Below are 20,520 nucleotides of genomic sequence, written 5' to 3'. Positions count from 1 at the left end.
AACTTGATTTTAAATGATGCTGCATCCAAGCTGCTAGATGTCAGTGTAAGTCCAAGATGACACAAAGACCAAAGTTACTGAGTGCACCTTTAAAGCCTATCATTAATTAACTGAGCATTTGTCTAGTGTCTGATTTGCAACTAACATTAACATTCATGTGATATATTTATTGTAAATATCGATGTTTTGATATACACTATAAAACCCAAAAGGTTTCCTAAACTCATACACACTCCAGTCCAGTAGTTGGCGGGAAATCACCAGAAGTTGTTTTGCAAACCTTCATGAAACACAAGAAGAACGCGCAGTTTGAGCGCTCAATTCGGTACGTGTTCGATGTGTTTTAAGTTGTGAGATTTAGATTTAATTCTGTGTGTATTTTTGTGCTCGTTTTCTCTCTTTGGCGTTGAATTAATATCGCCGTATATTTGGCGGTTTTGTGACGGACTATTTAAAGTATTCAGTTTCAGGAGAAACGATAAGAAATCTGAGAATATCATGTTTAATCTCGTTAAATCAATCAACTGTTTATAAATTAGTTTTATGAAGGCGATTATATGTTGAATAAAGTCGGTTATAGGCTAATATCCGATAATATTCCTGCTTGAAAGAAAACGGGAAAACACATTTATATAATCTCAGAAACATTTATTTAGTTTTACAGAGCTGTTCGTGTTTATGTTTTCATAATGAGAGAGCTGAAGAAAGAGGTGACGTCACTGAAGACAAAACTGATGGAGAGCGACGACAGGTTACAGGTTAAACATTCATTTCATCCTTAAAGTTGAGATTGTAAGCTTTCAAATGATGTGATATGATGAACGGTACAGTTGTGGTTGTCAGCAGATACCAGTGAAGACCGAAGTGGAGGAGATAAAAGAAGAAAACACACTAGAGAAACAGCAGAGAGATGAAGATGGTTTTATTCCTTCAGGTATGTTTCTTACTTTAATGATTTACATTCTCATGACTGTTGTATGTCAGGTCAGCAAGAAAGAAAGACTGTTTTATCACTCAAAAGTCATTTTTGTTTAAGTGCCCAATTGTCTTTTAAAAAGGTGCATGTACTCCAGTGTTTCCTGCGCAGCTGCAAAAAAAAAGAAATGCCCTTGTGCACTTGCCATCAGAATTAAGAAAAAGTATGGACACAGTAAAATAATAAATAAATCACACATTTTTTATTCTATATTGCTTTCCTGTATGGGTTGGATTTCTAGTACAAACATAAAGTCAGATGTTGCTTGGCAAATCTGGTCTACAAGTGACCGCGACCTACAAGGTGATGTAAAAAAAACCCAAAAAAACAACATTGTCAAAATGATCCCGTTCACATGGATCCGTGAAAACGACTTAACACTGTATTATGCATGCCAGGTCAGTAGTTGGCGATGTCAATTTGCAAAGAAACACTTCGCGTCTGCGCACATAAGCATTCTTCCGCAGAGCGGTGAATACAAACAATGAAGATGGTGAAAGCATGCCACCTTTTTAAGGACTCCAACTGGACCAAAACCTTTAAGCCCCAGAAGCACATAAAAGCAGGATAAATTGAATCCATACGACTCATGTGGTTCAGTCAGTGTCTTCTGAAGCGATCCGATTTGGTTTTGGTGGGAACAGTCCAAAATGTCTCTCATTTTTCAGTATAAACCTTGACATCAGCAGTCTCTTCGGTGATCATCATTTCAAGCTCGATTACATCTGTGCGTGTCAAGCACTAGGAAGTGTAACGCCAGGTTCACACATCCTCCGTGAGCTTGGCGGTCGCGTTGGATGTTCACATTGGATGCCTCTTTTCCGCAAGGAACAGTAGCGCTTCTGCGCAGAAAATAAAGTTATCTATGGGGTCCTACGCCAATTCTTTTTCTTTAATAAGGTCATAATAAGCTGAGGATATTGCTTCAATGACAACAGTGCGCAGTTACCTGCACTTCATCTTTATCAGCACACTTAATTGTGATTGGTTAATGTTGTGTCTATAATGTACACCTATATTCACAGAATGGAAAAAAGGTCCGGCAGTTTATTAATTCTTTCCTTTAAGTTTTTTAATTGAGTTTACTTGCATGCAGACATATAAATTGCTGTGTACTATAGGTTAGGTTTGAATAATTTTTATTTGCATTGTGTCTTTTTTATGATCTTCTGATTATTTTAGTGTTGTTATGCACCAAGTGCCGCTGAGCTCAAAATAGGCTCAACACCGAAACTAACCGCTCACTGCCGCGTCTGGGACACGTCACCTTGTGACTCACGCTCGCATTGTAAATGGTGTCATCTCTTAATATGGGCCGCGAAATGAAAATGCAGCGCACACGCTTCACTCACGCCCTGCTCACGGAGGATGTGTGATCCCAGTGTAACACGATGCGATTTATGAGAGGAGATTCATTGACGAATGTGATTCTGATAGAGCAGGCGGCCTCGTCATGAGCAGCGGTTCTGATGCTGGAGATAATAATGTCGATGCCATTATGTCTCTCACTGTAACAGGATGAATGGTTCTGAATGGTTTCCCCCAGAGGAACCTGAACAACCTGAACAATCTCACCTCGATGAATGGTTCCAGCAGTCCGGATGCCATCAAATGGCAGAATCCCGCACAATTCATCCCTGAAGTTCATTACAAACTATCCAAGTCTTAGTTACGCAACCTTATACGGCACGCTCGGGCAGTGGCACCATCCTCTTTAATGTGGATCACGGGAAAGAAAACAGCTATACCCAATTACCCCCTGTGGAGGAGGCAGTAACGGCACGCCTCTGCCCAGCGAGTAATGTACATCCTTCCAAACTGTGTTGACAAACGTCCGCACTGGTGGGAAAAGCTTACTCAGCAGCAGAACACGCTGGATCAGAACTCCACACAATGGCAGTGCTCCAGGGCAGATCAATTACCCTGGCTTAGGAGTCGCAGGGCCCAATTGGTGTTTAAGCACACTCAACTAGAGTCATGGCCTCCTCATGGTTATGGATGAATGGTGTGTCCTTACAAGACATACGTTTTGCAGCAGGATGGTCCTTGCAAAACATATTCACAAGGTTTTACAACATAAGCATAACATCGCTTCACAAGTCCTCTCTGTTTAGAGCACTTTCTATTCATTGGCCATATACACTCACTTAAAGGATTATTAGGAACACCATACTAATACTGTGTTTGACCCCCTTTCGCCTTCAGAACTGCCTTAATTCTACGTGGCATTGATTCAACAAGGTGCTGAAAGCATTCTTTAGAAATGTTGGCCCATATTGATAGGATAGCATCTTGCAGTTGATGGAGATTTGTGGGATGCACATCCAGGGCACGAAGCTCCCGTTCCACCACATCCCAAAGATGCTCTATTGGGTTGAGATCTGGTGACTGTGGGAGCCATTTTAGTACAGTGAACTCATTGTCATGTTCAAGAAACCAATTTGAAATGATTCGAGCTTTGTGACATGGTGCATTATCCTGCTGGAAGTAGCCATCAGAGGATGGCCATAAAGGGATGGACATGGTCAGAAACAATGCTCAGGTAGGCCGTGGCATTTAAACGATGCCCAATTGGCACTAAGGGGCCTAAAGTGTGCCAAGAAAACATCCCGCACACCATTACACCACCACCACCAGCCTGCACAGTGGTAACAAGTCATGATGGATCCATTTTCTCATTCTGTTTACGCCAAATTCTGACTCTACCATCTGAATGTCTCAACAGAAATCGAGACTCATCAGACCAGGCAACATTTTTCCAGTCTTCAACTGTCCAATTTTGGTGAGCTTTTGCAAATTGTAGCCTCTTTTTCCTATTTGTAGTGGAGATGAGTGGTACCCGGTGGGGTCTTCTGCTGTTGTAGCCCATCCGCCTCAAGGTTGTGCGTGTTGTGGCTTCACAAATGCTTTGCTGCATACCTCGGTTGTAACGAGTGGTTATTTCAGGCAAAGTTGCTCTTCTATCAGCTTGAATCAGTCGGCCCATTCTCCTCTGACCTCTAGCATCAACAAGACATTTTCACCCACAGGACTGCCGCATACTGGTTTTTCCCTTTTCACACCATTCTTTGTAAACCCTAGAAATGGTTGTGCGTGAAAATCCCAGTAACTGAGCAGACTGTGAAACACTCAGACCGGCCCGTCTGGCACCAACAACCATGCCACGCTCAAAATTGCTTAAATCACCTTTCTTTCCCATTCTGACATTCAGTTTGGAGTTCAGGAGATTGTCTTGACCAGGACCACACCCCTAAATGCATTGAAGCAACTGCCATGTGATTGGTTGATTAGATTATTGCATTAATGAGAAATTGAACAGGTGTTCCTAATAATCCTTTAGGTGAGTGTATACAGTGAGGAAAATAAGTATTTGAACACCCTGCTATTTTGCAAGTTCTCCCACTTGGAAATCATGGAGAGGTCTGAAATTGTCATCGTAGGTGCATGTCCACTGTGAGAGACATAATCTAAAAAAAAAATCCAGAAATCACAATGTATGATTTTTTAACTATTTATTTGTATGATACAGCTGCAAATAAGTATTTGAACACCTGTCTATCAGCTAGAATTCTGACCCTCAAAGACCTGTTAGTCTGCCTTTAAAATGTCCACCTCCACTCCATTTATTATCCTAAATTAGATGCACCTGTTTGAGGTCATTAGGTGCATAAAGACACCTGTCCACCCCATACAATCAGTAAGAATCCAATTACTAACATGGCCAAGACCAAAGAGCTGTCCAAAGACACTAGAGACAAAATTGTACACCTCCACAAGGCTGGAAAGGGCTACGGGGAAATTGCCAAGCAGCTTGATGAAAAAAGGTCCACTGTTGGAGCAATCATTAGAAAATGGAAGAAGCTAAACATGACTGTCAATCTCCCTTGGACTGGGGCTCCATGCAAGATCTCACCTCGTGGGGTCTCAATGATCCTAAGAAAGGTGAGAAATCAGCCCAGAACTACACGGGAGGAGCTGGTCAATGACCTGAAAAGAGCTGGGACCACCGTTTCCAAGGTTACTGTTGGTAATACACTAAGACGTCATGGTTTGAAATCATGCATGGCATGGAAGGTTCCCCAGCTTAAACCAGCACATGTCAAGGCCCGTCTTAAGTTTGCCAATGACCATTTGGATGATCCAGAGGAGTCATGGGAGAAAGTCATGTGGTCAGATGAGACCAAAATAGAACTTTCTGGTCATAATTCCACTAACCGTGTTTGCAGGAAGAAGAAAGATGAGTACCATCCCAAGAACACCATCACTACTGTGAAGCATGGGGGTGGTAGCATCATGCTTTGGGGGTGTTTTTCTGCACATGGGACAGGGCGACTGCACTGTATTAAGGAGAGGATGACCGGGGCCATGTATTGCGAGATTTTGGGGAACAACCTCCTTCCCTCAGTTAGAGCATTGAAGATGGGTCGAGGCTGGGTCTTCCAACATGACAATGACCCGAAGCACACAGCCAGGATAACCAAGGAGTGGCTCTGTAAGAAGCATATCAAGGTTCTGGCGTGGCCTAGCCAGTCTCCAGACCTAAACCCAATAGAGAATCTTTGGAGGGAGCTCAAACTCCATGTTTCTCAGCGACAGCCCAGAAACCTGACTGATCTAGAGAAGATCTGTGTGGAGGAGTGGGCCAAAATCCCTCCTGCAGTGTGTGCAAACCTGGTGAAAAACTACAGGAAACATTTGACCTCTGTAATTGCAAACAAAGGCTACTGTACCAAATATTAACATTGATTTTCTCAGGTGTTCAAATACTTATTTGCAGCTGTATCATACAAATAAATAGTTAAAAAATCATACATTGTGATTTCTGGATTTTTTTTTTTAGATTATGTCTCTCACAGTGGACATGCACCTACGATGACAATTTCAGACCCCTCCATGATTTCTAAGTGGGAGAACTTGCAAAATAGCAGGGTGTTCAAATACTTATTTTCCTCACTGTATATACTTACTCTCTTCCCTGTAAGTGCTCCCCATCATTTACACAACCACCTGCCTTCAGGCCATATACCGGTATACATTTTGGATTATTGTCTCTCTCTAAATCTTGAGTTAAGGTCTGGACTCTGACTGGTTCTCTCCAAAAGGTGCATTTTCTTTTTTTTAAGCCATTCTGTGGTAGATTTACTTTGATGTTTAGGGTCATTGTCTTACTGCATCACTCAGCTTTTACAGAGCTTCAGCTGGTGCACAGCAACCCTGACATTATTCTGTAGAATATCTTGATAAACTTGGGAATTAATTTTTCCCTCAATGATAAGCGGTCCAGGCCCCTCAAAAGATACCTAACATAAAATGTACTCTTATTTACACAAATCATTGTGTTCACCACTTTGCACCCCTTGGTTCTTCTTGTGTGCCTTCTTGAGAGCATCAGAAATTGTTTTTACCTTTAGTAATAGTTTTGTATGAATCCCTCAGTTGTCCCAAGTGTCAAAAGCTGGATCTCATCATACAGCCACTGAAGATCTGAAATGTGCAGAAGATGCTGAGAAACCAAATAATGTACAGTAGTGGGGGGGTTTTCTTAAGAAAAGTGGACATCTTCACTGTTCAGGACAAAGCAGGGACTCATGAGCAATTATTACACAAACATTTATTATATTTTCTTTAGTTGGTCTTAAAAAGGTCTTCAAAACTCTAAAATTTAGCTTAATCAAACCTGCCCAAACAATACAACCTTTTAGTTTCACCAGTCCACAAAATATTTTCCCAATAGCATTGTGGAGTGTCAAGGTGGTCTTTGGCAAACATCAGGCACACAGCAATGTTTTTGTTGGAAAGAAGTGGCTTCCTTTGTGGTGTCCTGCCATGGACACCATACCTGTTTAATGTTTTCCATATAGTAGACTCATGAACAGAGATGTTAACCAGTCCCAATGATTCCTTCAAGTTTTTATCTTTCACTCTAGGGTTCTTTTTACCTCATTGAGCATTCTACGGTGTGCTATTTGAGTCATCTTGGCTGGACGGCCACTTCTAGGGAGAGTACCTATAGTACTAAATCAACTCCATTTATAGAGAATGTGTCTAACTGTGGACAGATGAATATCTCAGCTCTTCAATAACTTTGTAACCCTTTCCATCTTTATGTAAAGCAACAATTATTGATTGTATGTCTTCTGAAATATATTTGCTTCTTGTGAATTTAAATTCTAAATGTTTTTAGTAGACTTACCATGGATTCATAATTTTCACACCGGTGCGGTGTTCACGTTCAAAATGACTAACACTGGTAAATCCCTCTGCTGCTAACACAGAATCCTTTAGGATTCACTCAGGAAACACTGAAGTACTCAACCTTTATGTTGTTCAAAACATGTATGACTGACTTTCTGTGACTGTAGTTTACATTCAATCTATCTGACTAAAGATTAGTCATGAAATGTAGTTTTCAGACAGAATTGATGCTAAAAAAAATAAATACAGTCTGTTGTTTTCTGCCATTAAATTGGGTTTAAATTTGATGATTGAAATTTTACCCTCTTCAATTGTTTTTTGTCAAATTACTTTGTTCATTGCAGATCAGATGGAAGTGAAACAGGAAAGTCAAGAACTGAATGAAGTGGAGGAAAAACATCAGTATAAGAAACATCATGATTTAATAACTGGAGAAAAATCTTTGACTGGCTCAAAAACTAAGATGAATTTCTCACCAAAAAGGTCACAAAGAAGAGCAGACAAAAATGCTTCAACTTGCTCTCAGTGTGGAAAGAATTGCACGTATAAAAGCCAACTTAATATACACATGAGAGTTCATACAGGAGAGAAGCCTTACACGTGCCATGAGTGTGGGAAAAGTTTTGCATATCCAAATGATTTTAAGAATCATCTCCGCTATCATTCTGGAGAAAGGACATTTGAATGTGATAAATGTGGTAAAACATTTGTTTTGAATTCAGGCCTGAAACGACATCTGAAAACTCATACAAATGAGAAGCCTTACAAGTGTTCATTTTGTGGAAAGAGTTTTACAGAACAGTCCTATTTTAAAGAGCACCAGAAAATACATATAAGCGTGAGTGCTCATATGTGTTTTGAATGTGAGAAGACATTTATTACAGCAGGCCACTTAAAAGAACATCAAAGAATTCATACTGGAGAAAAACCTTACAAGTGCACATACTGTGGAAAGACTTTCACTCAGTTAGAACACATGAAAAAACATGGGAGAATTCATACTGGAGAAAAACCTTATAAGTGCTCACACTGTGGAAGGAGATTCGCTCTGACACAAAACCTGAAAATACATGAGAGAATTCATACTGGAGAAAAACCTTACAAGTGCTCACACTGTGCAAAGAGTTTCACTCAGTCACAAAGCTTGAAAACACATGAGAGAATCCATACCGGAGAAAAACCTTACAAGTGCTCTCACTGTGAAAAGAGTTTCAATGGGTCACAAAGCCTAAAAAAACACAAGAGAGTCCACACTGGAGAGAAACCTTACAAGTGTTCACACTGTGGAAAGAGTTTCAATGGGTCACAAAACCTGAAAACACACGAGAGAATCCATACTGGAGAGAAACCATGCCACTGCTCTTCATGTGGGAAAAGTTTCAGAGCTGCGAGTAATCTGTATAGACATGTAAAAAATAATTGCCCAAGTAGTCAGAATGAACATAAATCATCTTCAGGTCCAACAAGACCAAGTAAATAGTTGGACATTCAGATAAACTCAAAGACCTTGATAGCACATTTGCATCAACCAGATCTGATGTTTGTGTTTACATCTGGAAGATGTATTTTTAGGTTGTTCATCTGGAATATTTCTATAAGATGTTTCTTCTAGGATGTCAATAAGACGTTCAGCAGATGTCTTTGGGATGTTTATGATTTAGAATGTCAAGTTATTTGTATTGCGCCTTAAACAACACACATAGTTTCAAAACAGCTTTACAGAAGATCAGGCATTAACAGACGATACAACTGTAATGTCTATGAGTCATCATTGTGTAGTTTGACAAAATACAATTGTGAATTTTGTTTAAAATAAGTAATTCAATAATAATTGTATTTATAACCCCAGTGAGCAAGCCGAAGGCGACTGTGGCAAGGAGCACTAAACTCCATACAAGTTTGGTTAATGGGAGAAAAATAACCTTGGGAGAAACCAGACTCACTGTGGGGGCCAGTTCCCCTCTGACTAACCCCACCCTAACCCTAAACCAGACTCACTGTGGGGGCCAGTTACCCTCTGAGTAACCCTGCCCTAACCCTAAACCAGACGCACTGTGGGGGCCAGTTCCCCTCTGGCTAACATCATGAATATAATGCTAATATTACTTAATTACAGTCAGGTCCATAAATATTGGGACATCGACACAATTCTAATCTTTTTGGCTCTATACACCACCACAATGGATTTGAAATGAAACGAACAAGATGTGCTTTAACTGCAGACTTTCAGCTTTAATTTGAGGGTATTTACATCCAAATCAGGTGAATGGTGTAGGAATTACAACAGTTTGTATATGTGCCTCCCACTTTTTAAGGGACCAAAAGTAATGGGACAATTGGCTGCTCAGCTTTTCCATGGCCAGGTGTGTGTTATTCCCTCATTATCCCATTTACAAGGAGCAGATAAAAGGTCCAGAGTTCATTTCAAGTGTGCTATTTGCATTTGGAATCTGTTGCTGTCAACTCTCAATATGAGATCCAAAGAGCTGTCACTATCAGTGAAGCAAGCCATCATTAGGCTGAAAAATCAAAACAAACCCATCAGAGAGATAGCAAAAACATTAGGTGTGGCCAAAATCAACAGTTTGGAACATTCTTAAAAAGAAAGAACGCACCGGTGAGCTCAGCAACACCAAAAGACCCGGAAGACCACGGAAAACAACTGTGGTGGATGACCGAATAATACTTTCCCTGGTGAAGAAAACACCCTTCACAACAGTTGGCCAGATCAAGAACACTCTAAAGGAGGTAGGTGTATGTGTGTCAAAGTCAACAATCAAGAGAAGACTTACAGAATACAGTGGGTTCACCACAAGATGTAAACCATTGTTGAGCCTCAAAAACAGGAAGGCCAGATTAGAGTTTGCCAAGCAACATCTAAAAAAGCCTTCACAGTTCTGGAACAACATCCTATGGACAGATGAGACAAAGATCAACTTGTACCAGAGTGATGGGAAGAGAAGAGTATGGAGAAGGAAAGGAATTGCTCATGATCCAAAGCATACCACCTCAACAGTGAAGCGTGGTGGTAGTGTCATGGCATGGGCATGTATGGCTGCCAATGGAACTGGTTCTCTTGTATTTATTGATGATGTGACAGCTGACAAATGCAGCAGGATGAATTCTGAAGTGTTTCGGGCAATATTATCTGATCATATTCAGCCAAATGCTTCAGAACTCATTGGACGGCGCTTCACAGAACAGATGGACAATGACCCGAAGCATACTGCAAAAACAACCAAAGAGTTTTTTAAGGGAAAGAAGTGGAATGTTATGCAATGGCCAAGTCAATCACCTGACCTGAATCCGATTGAGCATGCATTTCACTTGCTGAAGACAAAACTGAAGGGAAAATGCCCAAAGAACAAGCAGGAACTGAAGACAGTTGCAGTAGAGGCCTGGCAGAGCATCACCAGGGATGAAACCCAGCGTCTGGTGATGTCTGTGTGTTCCAGACTTCAGGCTGTAATTGACTGCAAAGGATTTGCAACCAAGTATTAAAAAGTGAAAGTTTGATTTATGATTGTTAATCTGTCCCATTACTTTTGGTCCCTTAAAAAGTGGGAGGCACATATACAAACTGTTGTAATTCCTACACAGTTCACCTGATTTGGATGTAAATACCCTCAAATTAAAAGCTGTAAGTCTGCAGTTAAAGCACATCTTGTTTGTTTTATTTCAAATCCATTGTGGTGGTGTATAGAGCCAAAAAGATTAGAATTGTGTCAATGTCCCAATATTTATGGACCTGACTGTATGTATAGAGCAAGTCATGGTTTAAAATTAAAAGTGTTAAGGGTCAATGTTTATAACAAAGATTTGTTATTAACCGTAAGATTAATGACTAATGTCTTTTGAAGTCATGACGACTAAATGCAGCAGGTGCCAGCCAAACATCACTTCAGTCCATTATGATGGATCCAAAAAGGATGGCGGGTTGTGCCCCATTCTGGATTTGAGACTCTTGAACAGGACACTTGTGATGTTTCCGTTCAAGATACTCTTAGATTGTCTCACGGACGTCCTCTGGACTGGTTTGTGTCAATCAATCTGAAAGATGCTTACGTTAATTCAATTTAATATATATAGCACATTTAAAAACAACTTTGTTGACCAAAGTGCTTCACAGTCAAGAATCTAAGAGATTAAGAATGATGGAAACATCATAACATATATATTAAAAAGGACAGTGTATGTGCATATAACTCTCAATTCAAATGCAAAAGAAAAGAGATACGTTTTCAATTGAGACTTGAAGACCTCAACAGATGGGGCCAAATGAATATGAAGGGGAAGATAATTCCATAGTTTAGGGGCAACTACTGAAAAACCTTGAGCCCCTTAGATTTTTGCTTGAATCGAGGGACAGCAACAGTGTTTGGTTTGAAGATCTCAGTAGCCTAGAAGAATTGTGATGGCTTAGGAGTTCGCTAATATACTGAGGAGAGAGTTTGTGTAGTTAAAAACCAGTAATACAATCTTAAAATCAATTCCGTAGTGCACCGGAAGCCAGTGAAGAGAGGATAGCACAGGAGTAATATGCTCCCTTTTTTAGTGCCAGTCAGTAGCCTGGCTTCACCATTCTACACGAGTTGCAGACGGGACAGTTGCCGCTTACAGACCCCTGTGTAGAGAGAGTTACAATAGTGACCAACTGTCTAAATCTTTAAAACTAAGCAAGGGTTTTAGCCTAGAAATCATTCTGAGCTGGTAAAAGCAGAATTTAACAACAGAATTTATCTGATTCTCAAAGCTAAGTGCTGAATCAATTATGACACTGAGATTTCTCTCCTTATCTTTCACAGTTATCGCTAATGTTCATATAGCGCCTCATCACAGGCCATTCTAGAGATTCACCTTCAAGGGGACTGCTTATCAGTTCAAAGTCCTGTCTTTTGGCTTGTCCATATCTCCTCACACATTCTTCATTGATGTGTCGATTTTTTTCAAACAAGCATTACAGAACTGGCTACAATTTCAAATTCATCCCCCTGAAAAGCTAGAACAAATATTACAACAAATAATATGGCTCAACTCAAATGTGCTGGTTGATAAAATACCTGTATTTATGGGAAAGATGTTTGAGAAGGGTATTTTGTTCTTAAATGATATTGTAAATTGGAATGGTAGAGTTATGTCCTTCATGGAGCTATCAGAATTGTATGGGACGGTCTGCTCAATCCAAGAGTACCACCAATTGATTACAGCAGTACCCCAATAATGGAGGAGGCAGGTGGAAGCGGGAGGAGGTAGGGAACTGGTCTGTCTGCCCATTATAAAGGATCAAAACTGGCGGAGGAATAAAAATGGCATAAATAGGAAAGTATATGGATCGGCTTCTTTCAGCTCGTAGTTGAAAACACATTTTTCTACTTGTGCTGACTGAAAGGGCATTGACCCTGGATGCCTCTGTGTGTCGCTCTGAATGGGAATCTGTTGGATGACTGGTGTGATGTGGTTGTTGAGCGGCTTCACTGCAAGTATATTGTGTGTTTTGAATATTCAATAATAAAATACAAAATTAAAAAAAGGCCACTATCATGAAAGGTTACATTTAAAATTATTATTTTTATTACATTGTTCATATGCAACAGTTCCTTTCATTACTTGTAAAACTTTTACTGGTCATTAAAGAGTAAAATGATCCATCAGGATGGAGTGGGACAAAAAAAAAAAAACAGCCCAGAAGACGGCAATGGTGACACCAGAATAGAAATATTAAAAGAATTCTGCCCAGCTGGAAAAAAATATCTTAATTATGTTAGATACATATGCTTGAACACTGCCACTGATATATATATATATATATATATATATATATATAGATATATATATATATATATATATATATAGTATATTGCTTTTTAAAATAGTATTATCACTGATTAAATGTTTCTATAGGCCTACTATTCTTTTAAAATATATGTGTTAATTCAGTAAAATAATGTTTGCCATGTTATAAATTTACTGGTGACATCAGACGTTACATTTGGCATTATCAAGAGGACTTTCAAATATCAGGACCCTTAGCATTATTATACAATATATTCAGTATTTTATACAGTTTAATATAGTACAATCATCTGTAAACGCAGTGCAAATTCACTCTCATGCTGAAATCCCAGTACTACTGTGCCCACTTTATTACATGCACTTACACGAATAGAAACAATCTAAAACTAATTAAACCGCACACTTTCACCTCAGAGACATGAGCGTGACCAATGAAATCTGCACAATTGCGTCATCCACCATTTTGAATGGCACTAGACTGGTAGGGGGCGCTATACACCAAAAGTAGTCCACCCGAAATAAAATACGGAAGAAGGAGAACTTGCAGTTTGTGTGCTCAGTTCGGTACATGTTCATTGTGTTTTACATCATTTATGAGATTTGTGTTTATTTGAATATGTATTTTTCTGTGCGTGTTGTTTTTGTCTCTTTAGCGTTTTAATGATCGTAAACGGATCGTTTGTGGTGATTTTGTGACTGACGCTTTAAAATGATCAGTTTGGGTAGAAACAAGCAGAATATCATGTTTATTTTCTGATTTATGAGATCTTTAAATCCATCAGCTGATTGTAATTCGGCTGATAAAACTCCTAGCACACATTATACCATCTCAGAAACTAAGTTTATATATATGCATAACTGTTCTTGTATATAATACTATTTTTTAGTTTGTTGAATTATACATTATAAAGATGTTTTTGTGTGCAGATTTTCATCATGAGAGAGCAGAGGAAAAAGGTGTTGGAGAGAAACCTGATGAAAACTGAAGACTTTTTACAGGTTAAATATTAATTTCATCCTTTACTTGAGTCACTATGTCTGATTGTGTTTTGCAGAGTATTGGTAGATATTTTAATTAACTTGTTTTGGCTGATATCTTAAAGTCTGTTTTGTATGGAAAGCCGTTTTAGCTTTTAATGCACCCAATGTTACTTGATGTAATCCTATTTGTACTAGAATGGGACGTGACCCTATTAAGGCCACGCCCACTTGCAGTTTAACACTTGTGCCTCAATTTTAAAAAGTTACTCAGAGGTCATTAGAGGACAAAAATGTCTGTGTCAAAAAAACTGCCATAATACTATTATATATTCATAATATTTTCCAATTTCAATTTAGTTATATGTTTAGGATTTTAACCCTTTAAATGCCAGTTTGTTTATATAATGTCACTTGATTTATGAAATAAAAAACAACAATAATAAAACCAAAAAAATATTATTTTCCATATATTAAATGGAATATAAGGAGATTGCTTAAATCACTGGAATTGGGTTAAGAACTGTCCAACGCATTGTTAAAACCTGGAAGGATAGTGAACCATTAGCTTCATGGAAGATATGTGGTCAGAAGGCACTGTTATTATCTGGGGTTGCTTAAATTGGTTAGGTCTAGGCAACATTATCCAACAATAAAATGAATATTCCAGAAGGACAATGCCAAGATTCATCGGGCTCAAATTGTGAAAGAGTGGTTCAAGGAGCATGAGGAATCATGTTCACACATGAATTGACCACCACAGAGTCCTGACCTTAACCCCATTGATTGTCTCGCCTCAACTCGACTCGCTTTACTTTTCTGAGCTTGCATTTCCACTGCAGTTTAGTGCCCCTCAACATGGGTGGGATTATAGGCTGATCGTCATAGTTGTGCCGCCTCTACTGCCGTGACATCATCTTAAACGCGACACAAACTGACCAAAACAATAACACAACCGCTAGCTGTTAGCTACTAGCTCATTGTGCTGCATAAAGCAGTTGTTGCATGGTGATTTTACACAAGTGTAACAGTTAAATTGGCCTGGTTGTTTTAGAAGCTTTCCAGTAGCTGGTCAACTAAATAAAGTGAAGCTTTCAAGCAGAGTATCGAGTTAACGTAACAAAACGTACCATCCTCCATCTTGGATCAACGCCAGTCCAGGTCACTCTCCCTCCAATTGCTCGCCAGTTTAGTTAGCATCCATTTGGTCGAACCACTTCCACTTTTCCTTGATGGTTCTGTGGTCACTTGTAATTGTTTTAACTTTTCCCTACACTGTTGTTAGGTCCGGTGGCAGCCGTGTGCGGCCAACAGCTGAGACACTTCCTCAGAGACTTTATCGTTTCGCTCATTGCTAATGAGTGGACCGTCTGCACCTCGTTTATTGACCATGGTGTGGTTTTGCACACAGACATTTCTTTTTTCACAATTCAAAAGTAACGTGAAGAAATGATACTGTTATCGCTGTTGCTAACTTTAAAACTAGCGGGTTGCTTGTCAGAAATCCAGTGACACTGGTAGTGACGATTCTCCTGACCAATCAGTATTTAGTATCGGCTCTGCTCGCTTGGAACCTCAACTGAGGTGGTACTAAAAAAAGTATCAGGTACCTGGTACTATCCATAGTGGAAATCCCCCAAAAAGCGAGTTGAGTTGAGTCGAGTTGTACTGTGCAGTGGAAAAGCCCCATTTGGGATGTGCTGGAGATCAAAACAAGATCTCTGGCAAAAATTCTGGATGGAAATAAATGTTGTGAATTTGCACAAGTTTGTCGGAAAAAAATGCTGTAATGAAAGCTAAAAGTGGTCCAACTAGATATTAGAGTATGCAACTTTTTTTTTTTTTGGCCAGGCAATGTATTTTGGTGAAATGGATGCAAATAATTTTGAATAGACACAGAAAGCCGAACTCGGCAGCATAAACTTTCTTTCAATGTGGGCTTACTTAGCCTTTAATCTCGCATGCATCATTTCATGTCTGTTGCTAGAAGGCTTGTGTAATATGAGTCACATTGGTTATTAATTTAGTAAAGATATTAATCGATGCATCAAAATTTCTTTAATAGGTCGATGCACCACAAAACGACTCCACAGAGTCTCTGGCTTCTGTCTGTAATGCTGGAGAACAGCAGATGCTGCAGATACCGGCGGAGATTGAAGTGAAGCTGGAGGAGATAAAAGAAGAGAACACAGAAGAGGAAGAACAGAGTACAGAAGAAGATGATGATGATGATGATGATGATTTTATTCCTTCAGGTATGTTTCTTTAAAGTTTTACATTTCCATGCCAAAGATTTGTTAGAATCTGTTTTAATAAAGAGATTTTATCTCACAAAAGTCACACTAAAACATTTATTTTATTATTGTTTAAGAAGTGCTCATTTGCCTTTTAAAAGGGTGCATTTTTTTTTTTCCTAATTCATAACAGTGCTGCAGTGTCAGTGACTCAGAATTAAGGGTTTCTGCTTAAAGCCTTAATTTGTAATAGTTCTGCCAGTAATGAAAACTGTCATGTAATCGACCTGGCTGACCAGTGGATTGTGCTGACTCACACTGGCCTGATAGTGGAAAAGGGCTAATGACTATAATAATAAAATTCAGTTATCAGCCAGAATTTATGGTATAAATATGAAAATTTTGCACAGCAGAAATCACAAATACTAAACGTGTGGTTTGTTCTGCCATTAGAGTTCTTTTTAAACCCTAATATGTGCAATTCACAGTCTAATCTTTATTATGCTAATCCAACACACGTAAGTGTATGTGTATCTGTGTGTGTGTGTATGTATATGTATGTATGGATGGATGGCTGGATGGAGAGGGAGAGTGTCTTATTGTGTATTCTATAATATTTTTTCTATTCAATTTCAAATTATTTTGTATTATTATCTTTGTCTTGTTACTCTTTTGTATTGTTTGTGCACTGGAAGCTTCTTTCACCAAGACAAATTCCTTGTATGTGTAAGCATACATGGCAATAAAGCTCGTTCTGATTTTTTCCCCCTCTTGAATTGATTTTTGTCAATTTACTGTATTCATTATAGAGCTGATAGAAGTGAAAGAGGAATGTCAAGAGCTGATTGAAGTGGAGGAGAAACTTCAGAAACCTCATGATTTCACAACTGGAGAAAAATCTTTGAGTGGCTTAAAGTCAAAGACTAATTTCTCACCAAAAAAGCCTCAAAGAGCAGCCAAGAAATCTCTGACCTGCTCTCAGTGTGGAAAGAGTTTTGCTCAGTCACATAACCTGAAAACACACGAGAGAATTCATACTGGAGAGAAACCTTACAAGTGCTCACACTGTGGAAAGAGTTTCACTTTCTCACAACACCTGAAAAAACACGAGAGAATTCATACTGGAGAGAAACCATACAAGTGCTCACACTGTGGAAAGAGTTTCGCTCAGTCCTACGACCTGAAAACACACGAGAGAATTCATACTGGAGAGAAACCTTACAAGTGCTCACAGTGTGGAAAGAGTTTCACTCTTTTACACAACTTAAAAACACATGAGAGAATCCATACTGGAGAGAAGCCTTACAAGTGCTCACACTGTGAGAAGAGTTTCACTAAGTCAGACTGCTTGAAAAAACATGAGAGAATCCATACTGGAGAGAAACCTTACAAGTGTTCACACTGTGGAAAGAGTTTCTCTCTGTCTCACAACCTGAAAACACACGAGAGAATACATAATGGAGAGCAACTATACATCTGCTCTTCATGTGGGGAAAGTTTCAGCTCAGCAAGTCATTTAGTTCATATAAAAAGTTGTTGCTCAAAGTAATCACAGAGAGATGTTCATCTTAAGGAACGATGCTTCAAATAAATAGATGAAAATTCAGATTAACTTCCGTACAATCTCTTGATGTGTCAGCCTTGAAAGTGCCTGGATTTCAAATAATAATTCAAGAGCCTGTAATAAAAATAGAACAGAGTAATAAGTGCTTGAGGTTTTTCAGTAACACCTGCAATTAAACATTAAAAAAATCACTATACAAAAACAAAGTAATCTAATGCAAAATAATACCAAACTTTCCTGGGCTGTTCGGACACTTTTGACTGATATTTTTATTTGTAATTTTTTTCATAATTGTTTCCTCTGAGTGATTCAAGACTTTGTGACCTTGTTCTCCTTCCAGACAAAACACTCAGACTAAGCACAAAAATTACACAATTCACGAAGGTCAAATTTTTAGGTCTGAAAAAAAAAATATTCCAGATTAATCTGATAGAATCACATCCCTGAACACTGTAGGGCCGAAACGATTTGTCGACGTTATCGACAACGGCAACAATCAAAAATGAAAACTCATTGTCGAATAGTCGTTTAATCTCATTTAACTTAACATGAGATCACATTAAACTGTAATGATGAGAGCAGCACTGCAGTTCACGACTGACTGAGGAAGAATTACACAGATCACAGATGCACTCGAAACTTTTCAGTCAGCTTCAGCTTCAAAGTACAAGGGAATTATAAAAAAAAATAAAAATAATACAGAAGCACTCTTCGTTGTGGAATAAGTGGAGCTGGAGCAAAACTTGCATGTTGTGCGTCTTTAAAGGAAACACCCCAGCGTTACATCTTAAATGCAGTTATATTTAATGTGTTTTAGCTTTATTAAAGTTCAAATATTATGGAAACGGATCATGTAAATATTTACAAACTCCGAAACTGGCATTTCTCTGTGTGGTCAGCGCCTCTTCTATGAGTCGTGAATGTCCCGATCTAAGGGGGAGAGATTGAAACTGCACCGGCTGATACACACTCGGTCACGGGACGCTCATCCCTCGAGCGCACACGCTTAATGCAGCTAGACTATAACGTGATGACCCGTGACTTATTGAATCATAATATAATGTGGCACTGTGCATTTCTTATCCTGAAGAAAATTGGCAATAAGCAGCTTTATTAATATGATAGATTGTTTTTTTTTATGAGTTAAAGATGGATTGAAGTGAACCGAAAGTGAGAGAGAGGAAGTCTTCACCCCCATTATACTCGGCAACAAAATACGTTTATGATGTTTTTGTTTTGGCTTGTTTTCCAATAGAAATATCTGAAACTAATTTAAAACAACATACATTTACTTTAGCAGCTACTGCAGAAGAAACTATTATTATCTAAGAATATTGAATATAATATTAAAAATACAAATATTTCAAAATATCTAAAAAGTCCTTTAAAAAAGATGCCTTCGAGATGCCCTTAGATATTCATACTTGCTTTTAGAGAATAGATCTTGAGTAAAGTATATTTTGTCTTTACTGCACTCGCAGAAGTATAACCAAGTGCAAATACACATATATATAAAATACAATAACTGTATATTTAAGATACATCCTCTTAAAGCAAGTCTAAATATCTTTTATGTTGATTCTCAAGTAAATGTTTCTTGTTTGAAGCATTTTAGACAATTTTAAATGGAAAACAAGAAAAATACACTTGATGATAATAGGATTTTTTGCAGTGAATTTCTTTACTGAATTAAACTTAATAAAAAGTTTTTTCCCTTTAATTCAGTGAATGTCATTTAGAGCTATTTTTAAAAGAAGATTTTTCCCTCTTTATTGTTAGTAATCATGTTTAATACAACCTTTTGAGTCGGGACACAAGCAGAATAATCGGTTAAGAGCAATCGTCAAATAATTGTTCTAATAATCGTTTTAATTTTGATATTTAAGTTAATAAGTTACTCTTAACAAAATACATCCCATGTCTTCTCTTTGTAACACCATGGTCAGGTTTGACCATAAACACACAGTAATGTCACATTATTGCAAAACGGACACTTCCAAGTAAAAATAAAAAAATGCTTTGAAAAATAATAGTTAAAACTGGTCTAAATATATATCCAAATTCTTAACGTGTTAAAATCTAATTATTTTAAGTTATAACAGGTAATCGGGCTACACAGTTTTTACAGCCATTTACTGATTATTATTGACATAATTTTCAAGTCATGTAATTATTTTTTAAACATATTCTTGTATCTACATGTTTAGACATGTGAAAAGTGACGTTAATCTAAATTAGCTCAATTGCATATGCTAATGAATGATGTAATTGAGAAATGTACAGGTAAATAAGATCTAAATAGCATTAAATTCCAGAAGAAGTGCATCATTTATTGTTATTACTTGAGGGAAGAAGAAATGTAAAAAAAATTTTTTTACACATTTTACACCTGTGCTGTTTCTGGTCCAAAATGGCCGTGAACAGCCAAGGTGTCGACCTTTGTTGAACAGCATAGACGGGTTCAATTATTGACAGTATTAAAGTATTTCTGTATAATAACACAATAAAGACTGAGTCGTAGCATTCAGATTTTGACAGAAGCAGACCTGAAAATAAATGTGATTAAGCTCACAGCTTCTAAAGTTTTCTTTTCTCTTTTTCTTCTCAAAATGGTTGTTTGGTTAATATTAAGGATAGGCCTATAACAAACATCAGCAAGTCTGTTAAGCTGCATTTTCACATCGCACAGTTCAAATCATTTGAGATGTAAGATTTTTGTCCTGTCTGCTTACACACTGTTTACATCAAGTCAAGACGGCACAGATTTTTGTTGCATCTGG

At 38.2% G+C, this 20,520-nt stretch overlaps 1 protein-coding gene across 1 annotated transcript; it reads left to right on the top strand.

Moving 5' to 3' along the window:
• The first annotated feature begins 346 nt into the window (after nucleotides 1-346).
• Nucleotides 347-20,306, top strand: LOC127618941 (zinc finger protein 345-like). Its single transcript, XM_052091644.1, has 7 exons — nucleotides 347-758; nucleotides 844-934; nucleotides 7,516-8,643; nucleotides 13,488-13,528; nucleotides 13,892-13,963; nucleotides 16,008-16,197; nucleotides 16,986-20,306. Exons 1-7 carry the CDS (start codon nucleotides 690-692, stop codon nucleotides 17,723-17,725), a joined length of 2,331 nt encoding a protein of 776 aa, XP_051947604.1. The 5' UTR covers nucleotides 347-689; the 3' UTR covers nucleotides 17,726-20,306.
• Nucleotides 20,307-20,520: the final 214 nt, after the last annotated feature.

The sequence above is a fragment of the Xyrauchen texanus genome, chromosome 25, assembly GCF_025860055.1.
Source record: "Xyrauchen texanus isolate HMW12.3.18 chromosome 25, RBS_HiC_50CHRs, whole genome shotgun sequence".
NCBI lineage: Eukaryota > Metazoa > Chordata > Actinopteri > Cypriniformes > Catostomidae > Xyrauchen > Xyrauchen texanus.
This window is presented reverse-complemented; position numbering and strand designations above follow the sequence as displayed.

Bases quoted from the DNA above. Each gene is read 5' to 3' on its own strand.
- LOC127618941 (XM_052091644.1), top strand. From the start codon at position 690: ATGAGAGAGCTGAAGAAAGAGGTGACGTCACTGAAGACAAAACTGATG. The intron at 13,529-13,891 runs GTACATGTTCAT...TTTTGTGTGCAG, and splicing joins CAGTTTGTGTGCTCAGTTCG to ATTTTCATCATGAGAGAGCA. The intron at 13,964-16,007 runs GTTAAATATTAA...TTTCTTTAATAG, and splicing joins AAACTGAAGACTTTTTACAG to GTCGATGCACCACAAAACGA.